Source organism: Rhinoderma darwinii, chromosome 4 (genome assembly GCF_050947455.1).
Source record: "Rhinoderma darwinii isolate aRhiDar2 chromosome 4, aRhiDar2.hap1, whole genome shotgun sequence".
Lineage (NCBI taxonomy): Eukaryota > Metazoa > Chordata > Amphibia > Anura > Rhinodermatidae > Rhinoderma > Rhinoderma darwinii.
The window spans coordinates 373,717,707-373,730,816 of NC_134690.1; the positions used below are offsets into that span (position 1 = coordinate 373,717,707).

Consider the following 13,110-nt stretch of genomic DNA (forward strand, 5'->3'; position numbering starts at 1 on the left):
AGAGCTACTGGTCCTACTCAGCCAATCAGAAGGGAGAGCTGTGGCATGTGCATATAGCCTGTGTACCTTTGTAGTGCTAAAACAGGAGTTTGGGGTCAGCTTAGGGTGAGGAGGAGTAGCGCTTGTCTCCCTAAAAAAGAGGCTCTGTTACCACATTATAAGTGGCCTATATTGTACATAATATGATCGGCGCTGTAATGTAGATTACAGAAGTGTTTTTATTTTTATTTAGAAAAACGATCATTTTTGACGGAGTTATGACCTATTTTAGCTTTATGCTAATGAGTTTCTTAATGGACAACTGGGCGTGTTTTACTATATGACCAAGTGGGCGTTGTGGAGAGAAGTGTATGACGCTGACCAATCAGTGACCAATCAGCGTCATACACTTCTCTCCATTTATTTACACTGCACATAGCGATACAGCTATATCGCTATGTGCAGCCACATAAACACACTATAACGTTACTGAAGTGTCCTGACAATGAATATACATTACCTCCAGCCAGGACGTGATGTCTATTCAGAATCCTAACACTTCTGTAGCGTCTCTGTGATATTTACAGCAAGGCAAGCGTAATCTCGCGATATAACCTCTCATTTAAAACGAGATTACGCTTACCTTGCTTTAAATCTCACAAACGCTACAGAAGTGTCAGGATTCTGAATAGACATCACGTCCTGGCTGGAGGTAATGTTATAGTGTGTTTATGTGACTGCATATAGCGATATAGCTATATCGCTATGTGCTGTGTAAATGAATGGAGAGAAGTGTATGACGCTGATTGGTCACTGATTGGTCAGTGTCATACACTCCTCTGTACAACGCCCACTTGTTTAAAAAGTAAAACACGCCCAGTTGTCCATTGAGGAACTCATTAGCATAAAGCTAAAATAGGTCGTAACTCCGTTAAAAATTATCGTTTTTCTAAATAAAAAACTTCTGTAATCTACATTACAGCGCCGATCATATTATGTAGAAGATAGGCCACTTATACTGTGGGGACAGAGCCGCTTTAAGGCATCTAAAAGGGCATCCAAATATATGGACAACCAAAAATAAAGCAGCAGCATTTCCCGTGAACTATAAAATTGTTAATTATAGTGACAATAACCTAAGTTCCCAACTTAAAAAAAAGTAATTAAAGTGAATCTCCACCTCTTTATCATAATTTTATCAAAATTCTGCCCTGAATAATTTCCTAATATAACATTATAGCGATCAGAGCTTCATTTTTCTAATACAGAGCTCCAAATCCCCTACATAGACATGGATTTAAAAGATAACATGCTGACTGCCTGCTGCCACCACTAAAGGAAGCAAACTAGAAAAGTATGTCCTGGGAGGACAACCCGTGGACATGCAATATTAAGGCATATGGATATCGTAGACGGGGGTCACCTCTTGTGTACCCCCTCTATCTGCCAGAACTGAGAGCCACTTTGTAAGCGCGACTACTTCTCTAGCGGACAAGGCGCCTCCTTGCATTACATGGACAGCAATAAATTTCATGCAGGGGGAAATGTGTGGCTGACCACTGCTTCCCTCAGGGATGACGACTGATCCCCCGAGGGTGAGAGGAGACCGACTCTTAAGCTCCCTCTAGTGGTGGCTGCAGATAATTTGGAGCTCTAAAGATGTTTAGATAACTCCCTTTTTTTTTCTGTCTCCACAGACACCTTGGGTCCCAACTTTGTGAACTGGAAAAACTCATCGATAAAATGATCATTGCAGAATTCACATCATATGCTCGTACTGACTTGAACAGACCTTTAGAGGAGGACTGCCTAGTTATAGAGGAGGTGTGGGAATAGTTTTGAATACATTTCCAGCAGTATTTTTATAGTGAGACAAGTTAACTTTTTCTGTGTTCTCTTTATGCCTTCGATATATCGGACTATGCCTTATGTCTGGGTGTGAATGTTTATACAATGCCATTTAAGTTCCTAATTTATTATTTTTTTTCTTTATAACCCATAGAACTTTTTTTTTTTGTCCACAGGAAAGACTTGTGTCGTTGGTCTTTGGGCTGTTAAAGCAAAGAAAGCTGGATTTTTTCGAAATCTATGCAGATGAAATGATGACAACCGCGAAAAACATCATTAAGCAGGTATTGACCATAGATTCCGGAGTGCTTCCTTAACTGGAGCTCTGTATCCTATACTGAGACAGAGCGTCTTCGTTTTAGGTCAAAATGTTGCGTTCAGTTTCATGAATACCCCACATGATTTATTTGAGTGACTTTCTCTTGTTTTTCTTATTGACGCCATACTTTCAAATTAGTTTGGTAAATTGGAATTGTTAATAACATTTGGCAATATCTCTAGAATGTGGTAGTTGTGGAAAAAAAGAAGAGATTTAGTAAGCAAAATAAACCAGACTAATGAACTACATGCTATGTGCCAAATTTATTAGGTGCTTTAGACACTTTTTACATCGACTGTACCAGGACCAGATAATTGGAGATGATCATTGGGGGCAGACGTTTTTTTTTCTGGCCATCCAATCTTTTGAAGAACACAACATTCAGCCTACTCTCCCAGCCTTTAATGACTGATAACATGGAACAAAAGATTGCATTAAAGAGGCTCTGTGACCAGATTATAAGTGCCCTATCTCCTAAAGAATCCCATCGGCGCTGTAATGTAGATAACAAGTGTTTTTTTTATTTTGAGAAACTATAATTTTTGAGCAAGTTATGAGCAATTTTAGATTTATGCTAATTAGTTTCTTAATGCCCAACTGGGCGTTTAACTTTTGACCAAGTGGGCGTTGTAAAGAGAAGTGTATGACGCTGACCAATCAGTGACCAATCAGCGCCATACACTTCTCTCCATTCATGTCCATTTGTACTCAACACGCCGTGATCTAGCGAGATCACGCTGTGCTGTCACGTACACCCACATTGACTTTACTGAATTGTCTTGAGAGTGACTAGACATTGCCTCCAGCCAGGACGCTATGTCTATTCACACTCCCGACACTTCGGTAAAGTTTGTGTGGGACTTCACTCTGTGAATGACAGCACAGCATGATCTCGCGAGCTCACGCTGTGCGAATAGACATAGCGTCCTGGCTGGAGGTGATGTCTATTCACTCTCAAGACACTTCAGTAAAGTCAATGTGGGTGTATGTGACAGCACAGCGTGATCTTTCGAGATCACGCTGTGCTGAGTACAAATGGACATGAATGGGGAGAAGTGTGTGATACTGATTGGTCAGCGTCATACACTTTTCTACAACGCCCACTTGGTCAAAAGTTAAACGCCCAGTTGGGCATTAAGATACGAATTAGCATAAATCTAAAATTGCTCATAACTTGCTCAAAAATGATCGTTTTTAAAATAAAAAACCACTGCTGTTATCTACATTACAGCGCCGATCACATTATGTAGGAGATAGAGCACTTATAATCTGGTGACAGAGCCTCTTTAAGCAACATAGCAAATGGTGGTAAGGGTCCTATTAGATGTTCTTTCATGAACAATAGACGAGTGATGATTTAGTGCGTCGATTGCGTACAAAAGATGGACTATTACACATGACAATAACTTCAAGAGATTTTCGCTGTTCAGACGTTACTGCGATTGTTGCTGGTTTGCGCACAACTCAAACGACTGGAAGATTTCTAATTAGACGAGGGGATGTGGTGGCAGCGAATGATAATCTTTCATTCAGGTGGATGTGACCGGTTCATGCAAACCCAACGATTTTTCATTTTGATCATTGCACACTATTACACGTGGCGATTATCTCTTGCATTAAAACGTTTGAACAAAAATGTGTACAATAATCGCTTTGTCTATTAGGGCCTTAAAGGCGTTTTCCCAACAGAGACATTTATGACATGTCATAAATGTCAGATAGCTGCGGGATCCACCTCTGGGACCCCCACCTATCTCTAGAACAGGGCCCCTAAACCTCGTTCTACCTCTTTGTGTTTTGGCTGAATCGTGTGATTTTCGACCATGAGTTATGGAAACGGCGTAGCTCGCATGCTACGCGGCTTCTGTAACTGCCATTCACTACTATGGGAGTTACAGAAACAGCGTAGCTCAGCGAGATACACTGTTTTCGTAATTCATGGTCAGAAATCACACGATTCATTTGGAACGGGGCTTAGGGGGCCCTGTTCTATAGATATGTGCTGTTCCCAGAGGTGGGACCCGCATCTATCTGACATTTATTACATATCCTGTGGATATGTCATAAATGTCTCTGATGGGAAAACCTCTTTAAGAGAAAATTTACTGTCACTTTAAGGTTGTCGGGCACAAAAAATAAATTGGACGAGCATGAGTACCACGTGTGCAGAAGATTGTGCGCTAACCAATAGGTTTGTGAAGCATTGCGGTATAGAAGCTAAATTAAAAAAAAAAGTAACAATAAATGTGACTGCGCTTACATTGCTACATTACACTTCCCTGTAACAAATTTCACATTTAATAGCGGAAAGAGAAGGTTTGTATCAAAACCACATGTCGGGCAGATCCGGAGTAAGAACCACTGCTCCCTGTGTATATAGAGCAACATGTGTTACCGGAGGTTGTCCTTATGACTGCAGGTAACTTACTAAAGTGGCTCACGATGGACAAAAGAAACCATGATCATTTCATTTAAGATACTCCACCAATTAGAGCTGATCATTTACTATGCACAATTTTTATCAAGCGTTCTACATTCTTTACGTATTTACTTGGTTTCTTGTATATCTCACATTATAATTTTGTTTGTGTTTTTTTATTCTCAGTGTGTGGTTAGCATAGTCTCCCAAATTGATGAGATCGATTCTGAGCTTGTCACTAAGTAAGTATGCGTTACCAGTCCTACCATTTTTGTAGATTGACATTACTTCACAGCATTTTTCAGTTGTGAAGTGTTGAAAAACATTTGAGGTGCACAATATGATCTAGAAATCTGAAGGACGGCTGCAGGGTCCTGTACCACCCTGGCATTCTCATGACTTGTGTTAGATTTACATTGTTATTGTTCTAGTGAACATTGAGGGTGGCCATAAAGTAGTTGTCGGCTCAAAGAGGCTTTCTTTATCTGTTAAAATGTCTAGCACCCACACGGCCTGATATGGGCAAGGAGCAAGCAACGGTTACGCATGGAAACAAACGAGCATTACAATGATTGTTCGTCCCAATACATTTCCATCATGTCAGCAGCTCATCTACCTCTTTACACAGAGAGAGATGTGCTGCCGACAAGCGACCATATTATTGGCCGCATAAATGAGCAGATCAGCTGATGAACGAGTATTTGCTCGTTCATCGGCTGATCGTTGCCCTCTTTACACAGGGCTATGATCTGGAACAAGTGTTAGTATGAATGCCCGTTTGCTTGATCATTGGCCCGAGTAAAAGGGCCTTAAGGCTGAATTCACACTGTGTCCACTTGGCGTATGTGCCAGGAAAGCTGCCAGCGCATACGACAAACATATCCATAGGCCCCAATTGACAAGATGAATTCCAGAAGAGTGTCCTTTTGGCCTCTGTTGTGCTGGTATAAGTCCGTAAACCTTTATTTTCAACTGTATGGAATAGCAGTCTTCTGCGCTATTCCGTAGAGAGACATCCCGCAAAAAAGTATACCTCATGGTATACACTTTTTTTCTTAGGAGCCTATGAGTGACGAATACCACTGTATGCCTATACAGTGGCGTCCGGTAAAGAAATATGTCGGTAAGTTTCCTGATGTATACCTCCGACGTACTCTGCAGTGTGAATAGACCCTAACATGAGTGTTCAGTTTAGTTTGGTTGAAGATGCGGTTTTTCCCCCATAACGGGTCTCCGTTATCAATGGTTACACTCTATGATCCTGGGGATTAATTGTCAGAGAGTTTCTAAGCAGGTCACATAACACTCTCCTCACCTTCCCATGCAAAATACAGTGATCATAACAAAAATCATTTAAATTAAATACAAAAAAGTTTTTTTTATTTATTTATGAATTTCAATATTTAGCGTTGTAATGAGGATTATGATAGGTAATTTGGCCATGTGAGTAAAAGCAGCATTGATGAAGAGCCCCTGTCTTTTCCATTTAGTATTTTGTGGCACTTCCATATTGCCAGTTTAACCCTATACAGGTGTTTCAGCTTCCGCATAGGACATATACTAATAGTTTACTTTGGTTGTGTACCCAGGAACAGTAATAATTGGGAACCCCTGTTATAATGATGAGTTCTTAATAGTCCAGATATCATACCCCCTCAGTAGGACAGATGTGTGTGCAATTGTAGAGCAGTAATGTTTATCACATGGTAAAGTCGTTCTAGGTCTGACAAGTGCATTGTGGTCTATAAAGTAGCCTGGCTGTCATGACATCGGCTCTGCTGGATGGACTGCTTATGTTCATACCCCTTTTGGCTCCACAATAAAGCAATTTAATATTTTGGTACCAGACTTAAAACCTGGCTCCACTCAAACCTGCAAATTCAGATTGAGCAGTTCCGCACACCCTATTATTCCCCTTTTTTTTTTTTTCAAATATCTTTTTATTCAAAGTCAGAACACATACAGGTACAACATGTGTGCAACACATACATTACAATGAATATTAAGTAATAGTGTGTTCCAACTCCAAAATAATATTACTTGTAATCAGCAAGTCATAAGACAATGAATAATGAATAAATCAGAACAAAGCCCAACATTCCCTCCCCCCCAAACTCCTCCATCTCGGTGGTCAGTCTCCTAACTCGCCAGTAACATGCCTAGAGTGCCCTGGACACACTGCAGATTATACCATGAAGTATGTTGAAATGTACGCATGAAAACACCAATCTCATCTGTAGAATAATGCTTTTCAATAAATTTACGCCAAGTTTTAAAGAATTGCTCCGTAGATTTTTCTTTGTGTCGATCTAGGTCCAATTTATCATAACCCAATAAAGTTTTGAGAGTTGTCAATACCTCCGCAATCCCCGGGACAGAGCCCAGTAACCAGTGTCGCAAGATGCACTTCTTAATAGCCAACAAAGCAACATGAATCACCTTCTTAGCCAATAAAGGTGCCCCCCCCCCCATCAAGATCTAAAGGTATATAGTGAAACCGCACCGCCTGTGGACTTGCAGGCACCTCCTCATCCCAAGTGTCTTTAATAAATTGTAGAGCAACGTCCCAAAAGGTCTTTATTTGTGGGCAAAGCCACATTCCATGATACAGATCAGCTTTGTATAGGTCACATTTAGGACAATTCCGTAAATAATGTGCTGGAGCGTCCTTATAAGATAAGTTAAAGGCGTATGTTGCTCCATGCATAAGTCGAAAGTGCATCTCCCGCCACTGCTCATTTACCATGGCCTTCCTCACTTTCTCCCACCCCTCCAAAATTTTGCTGGAAAGTTCTGGGTCATCAATCTCCACCTCCCAAGTCCTAAAACAAGAAGTACTAAAGGAGTTGAGATGAACATTTCTAAGCTTGCCATATAGACTTGCTAGATAGCGCTCTGTGGCAGCGCCCCATCAAATGCTCCCCGTTTCGCCACCGCATCAATGTTGCGGATTTTTGTTTTACAGAACTCTGTCACTTGAGCATACTGCAAATACTGGTTATCCCCTAAATTAGATTTACTCAAACTCCTGCCATGTAAGCCATCTCCCCTCCTCAACATTCATGAGTTGACCCAGAGCAGTGATCCCCTCGATTCTCCATTGGGAAACTATTATTCCCCTTTTAATTTTTTTACTTCATACTCAAAGGGGTCCAGGAAGTTTAGATCTGCGGTGGTTTGCTGATTCCTTGCAGCTATTTGGTTTGGTTATGACATGGAGGGTACACTGGTCACCATTGTATTTCTTTCCCTTCCTAAGAAAAGCACACCATTAAAGGGTAGCTAAACTTTGACAAACTTCTGACATGTCATAGTGACATGTCAGAAGTTTGGATTGGTGGGGGTCCGAGCACTGAGACCCCCACAAATCACTGAAGCGCTCGTGTCTGTTCGTCTTTTTCCGGAAATAAATGTATCTGTGTACGGACTCAATAGAAAGTCTATGAGTCCATACATACAACCCATACATTGGCTTTCCGGAAAAAGCCGAACAGACACGAAGCGGATGAGCGCTCACACGAGTGCTTCAGCTGCTTCGTTCTAGCGATTGGTGGGGATCTCAGTGCTCGGACCCCCACCAATCCAAAATTATGACGTCACTATGACATGTCAGAAGTTTGTCAAACGTTTAGCTACACTTGAAGGAATGAGAAGTTTTACATACTTTTTTTGGAACAATTAGAGCCTCTGCTTTGTCAGAGAAAAAAATCCCTGTTGACAATCATGTTAGCGCTCTGGGCAGCTTTAAAGCCGTTATATAGTTCTATAGTTTTCCGCTTCTCAAGGTTATTGTAGGTTGTGCATAACTGCCCTTAAACCTGAATTTTCAACTTTATTCTTGTGCATGATCAATAATATTAATGACTGTTTCCTTATTAAGCTGTCAGTATGTCTATATTGTAAACTGCATATTAATTGTAGTGTTGTTGCTGCAGGCTTGCCGATCAGATGCGGATGATGAATTTTTCACAGTGGTTCAATTTGCTCCAAAGCATTTTTTCGACGTTTACAATTTTCCTTCAGAGAGTCAAGGTAAGATGTCTGAACGTGGTCCCTGGCCTTTTACTAAAAGTGCTTTGAAGTATGGAGAGCAGTGCAGCTAGACAAGGTAAATACTGATTCTCTGTAGTTTATCGGCACACACAGACAGGATGTAAACTGCTGTGATCTGATTCAACCACTGCAACCTCCACTGATTCAGCAGAGCCAGGAATATAGCAGAAAACCTCATCTCTTGTATGGTTCACCTTGGTCCTCTGGAAAAAGCCAAGCCGGGTCAAAGTGGCACAGTACTTTCGTAGTATCATTGCCAATTTGTTCTTGCAAATGGCGGGGGTTATAACTGTTGTTCCCTCACCGATCAGACATCGATGGCATATCTCATGTTCGTGCTGAGACAACCCCTCTTTAACCCCTTCGCGCTCAGCGACGTACTATTCCGTCGCGCTAACCAATACGTTCGCGCTCAGCGACGAAATAGTACGTCGCGGCGTCCTCCCGACAACATACAGGAGCTGTGACAGCTGCTGTCTCATACAGCAGCTGTCACAGCTCCTACAGCGGGGACCGATCACTGTGTCCCCACTGATGAACCCCTGAAAAGCCGTGTTCAATAGAGATCACGGCTTTTTAGGGGTTAAGCTACAATCGCCAGCCTGCTACGCGATAGTGGCTGGAGATGCTGACTATGGCAACCGGACACCAAACAATGGCGTCCGGCTCTGCCATCGACGGAAGCCTAGTGCGGACCCACTATGCTTGCTGTCAGTGAGCAGCTGACAGCTCTAATACACTGCACTACGCATGTAGTGCAGTGTATTAGAATAGCGATCAGGGCCTCCTGCCCTCATGTCCCCTAGTGGGACAAAGTAATAAAGTAAAAAAAAAGTTAAAAAAAGATGTGTAAAAATAAGAAAATAAAAGTTTTAAAAGTAAAAATCCCCCTTTTCCCTTATATAAACAAACAAACTATACATAATTGGTATCGCCGTGTCCGTAACGGCCTGAACTACAAAATTATTTCGTTATTTATCCCGCGCGGTGAACGCCGTAAAAGAAAATAATAATAAACCGTACCAGAATCACAATTGTTTGGTCACTTCACCTCCCAAAAAATGGAATAAAAAGAGATCAAAAAGTCGCATGTACCTAAAAATGGTCCTGATCGAAACTACAGTTCGTTACGCAAAAAATAAGTCCTCGCACGGCTTTCTTGATGGAAAAATAAAAACGTTATGGCTCTTAGAATAAGGTAACACAAAAAGTGAATGATTTTTTACAAAACGTATTTTATTGTGCAAACGCCATAGGACATAAAAAAAAACTATAAACATCTGGTATCGCCATAATCGTATCGCCCCGCAGAATAAAGTGAATATGTCATTTATAGCGCACGGGGAATGCTGTAAAAAAAATAGAATAAAAAAACAATAGTAGAATTGCTGTTTTTTAGTCACCGCGTCACCTAAAAATAGAATAAAGACTGATCAAAAAGTCGCATGCACCCCATGAAAACTACAATGGATTCCTCAAGGGGTCTAGTTTCCAAAATGGGGTCACTTTTGGGGGTTTTCCACTGTTTTGGCACCACAAGACCTCTTCAAATCTTCAAACCGGACATGGTGCCTAATAAAAAGGAGGCCTCAAAATCCACTAGGTGCTCCTTTGCTTCGGAGGCCGGTGCTTCAGTCCATTACTGCACTAGGGCCACATGTGGGATATTTCTCAAAACTGCAGAATCTGGGCAATACGTATTAAGTTGCGTTTCTCGGGTAAAACCTTTTGTGTTATAAAAAAAATGGTATGAAGAGGATTTTCTGACAAAAAAAATTGTACATTTCACCTCTACTTTGCTCTAAATTCACGTGAAACACCTAAATAGTTCATAAACTTTCTAAATGCTGTTGTGAATACTTTGAGGGGTCTAGTTTCTAAAATGGGGTGTTTCATAGGGGTTTCTAATATATGGGCCCCTCAAAGCAACTTCAGAACTGAACTGTAACCTAAAAAAATAAATAAATGAGGCAATACTTCGCTTCTTACATTATACGGATAATGAGCCGTGCCCACCCCGAGATGACCCCAGTTTTGACCATTTGTATAAACGGAGACCCCTATTAGACCGTTTCAGTGCCCGGTTTTCCCAAGCATACACCCCCGAGAAGTGTATTTCTATTGATGAGTCCTTGGTAGATTTTAAAGGGAGGCTTCAATTCTGCCAGTACCTGCCGGGTAAGAGGGCAAGGTATGGCGTGAAGATATATAAGCTGCGAGAGTGCATCAGGGTATACCTACAAACTTAGGATATATAAAGGGAAGGACACCAGCATTCAACCTCCAGAATGCCCCCCCTTACTGGGAGTTAACGCAAAAATTGTGTGGGATTTGGTGCACCCACTGCTGGACCAGGGTTACCACCCCTACCTGGATAATTTTTATACGAGCATCCCGCTCTTCAACTGCCTCGCTTCCAGTCCTGTGGCATGCGGCACTGCTAGAAGAAATCTGAGAGGCCTCCCTAAGACTCTGCAGGGCAAACAAGAAGGGGTGAGAGCAGGGCACAATCTAGCATCAACATATTGTGTCACGTACAAGGCAAGAGAGATGCCACACCTGTACCCATGTACCTGTACGAGGTACCAGAACAGAGACCCCCAAACCAGACTGCATCCTGGACTACAATAGGTACATGGGAGGGGTGGACTTGTCAGATCAAGTCCTGAAGCCCTACAGCGCCATGCGGTGTGGTATAAGAAGCTGGCCGGGCACATCATACAGATGGCATTGTACAATGCGTACGTGCTACGTCGATGTGCAGGCCAGACGGGAACTTTCCTGGAATTTCAAGAGGTGATTATCAAGAACCTAATCTTTAGGGACCAAGAAGGGGGGGCACCCAGTACTTCTGGAAGCGGGGCCACACGCATCGTACCAAGGCGGCAACACTTTCCAGGAGAAGTTCCCCAAACTGGCAAGATGGGAAAAGTCAAAAGAGGTGCAAAGTCTGCAATAAGGGATGACACTATATCAATGTGACACGTGTCCCGAATAACCAGAGCTCTGTATGAAAGAGTGTTTTAAAATTTATCATACATCCCTTGGTTTATAATTTACCCCAATTTTACTTACCCTGATGCACTCCACACATCTTATCCCCCCTCGTCTTTCCCTTCTGAGCCCTGCTGTGTGTCCAGGCAGCTGATAACAGCATTGAGGGTATTGCCATACCCAGGAGAACCCACATTACAGTTTATGGGTTGTATGTCTTTGGTCAAAATGCTCACTACACCTCTAGATGAATGCCTTAAGGGTGTAGTTTTTAAAACGGGGTCACTTCTTGCGGGTTTCAACTGTACTGGTACCTCAGGGGCTTCTGCATACATGACTTCGCATCAGAAAATCCCCAGTAGGCCAAATGGTGGTCCTTTCGTTCTGAGCCTTCCCATGGGCCCAAACGGCAGTTTATCACAACAAATGGGGTATTGGCGCACTCAGGACAAATTGCGCAACAGAATGGGGTATTTTATTTCTTGTGAAAATAATTTTCAGCCAAAACTACATATTATTGGAAAAAATTAATTTTGTTTTAATTCCCAGTCCAATTCAAATAAGTTCTGTGAAAAAACTATGGGGTCAAAATGGTCACAACACCCATAAATGAATTCCTTGAGGGGTGTAGTTTCCAAAATGGGGTCACTTATGGTGGGTTTCCATTGCTTTGATACCTCTGGGGCTCTGCAAATGTGACATGGCACCCGAAAACCAATCCAGCAAAATCTGGACTCCAAAGAACTAATAGTTCTCCTTTCCTTCTGAGCCCTCCCATGGGCCCAAACGGCAGTTTATCACCACAAATGGGGTATTGCTGCACTAAGGACAGATTGGGCAACAAAATGGGGTATTTTGTTCCCTGTGAAAATAAGAAATTTTGATAAAAAATGACATCTTATTGGAAAAAAAATTCATTTTTTTTAATTTCACAGCCCAATTCAAATAGGTGCTCTGACAAAACTTTGCAGTAAAAATGGTAACAACAACCATAAATTAATTCCTTGAGGTGTGTAGTTTCCAAAATGGGGTCACTATTCAGGGATTCCTACTGTTTTGGCACCTCAACACCTCTTCAAACCTGGCATGCTGCCTAAAATATATTCTAATAAAAAAGAAGCCTCAAAATGCACTAGGTGCTTCTTTGCTTCTGGGGCTTGTGTTTTAGTCCACGAGCGCACTAGAGCCACATGTGGGACATTTCTAAAAACTGCAGAATCTGGACAATACATATTTAGTAGTGTTTCTCTGGTAAAACCTTCTGTGTTACAGAATTTTTTTTTAATAAAATTGAAATTCAGCAAGAAAAATGAAATTTACAAATTTCACCTCCACTTTGCTTTAATTCTGAAATGCCTGAAGGGTTAAAAAACTTTCTAAATGCTGTTTTGAATACTTTGAGGGGTCTAGTTTTTAAAATGGGGTGTTTTATCAGGGTTTCTAATACATAGGCCCCTCAAAGCCACTTCAGAACTCAAGAGGTACCTTTAAAAAAAGG

The 13,110-nt window shown here is 41.6% G+C and overlaps 1 protein-coding gene across 1 annotated transcript in view; it reads left to right on the forward strand.

Moving 5' to 3' along the window:
- Positions 1-13,110, forward strand: part of VPS54 (VPS54 subunit of GARP complex) — an 83,146-nt gene that overhangs the window by 35,192 nt on the left and 34,844 nt on the right. The window contains exons 8-11 of the mRNA XM_075863138.1: positions 1,677-1,803; positions 2,004-2,111; positions 4,752-4,807; positions 8,501-8,597. Of these exons, the coding sequence (XP_075719253.1) occupies positions 1,677-1,803; positions 2,004-2,111; positions 4,752-4,807; positions 8,501-8,597 (388 nt within the window). The remainder of the gene's footprint in view (positions 1-1,676; positions 1,804-2,003; positions 2,112-4,751; positions 4,808-8,500; positions 8,598-13,110) is intronic.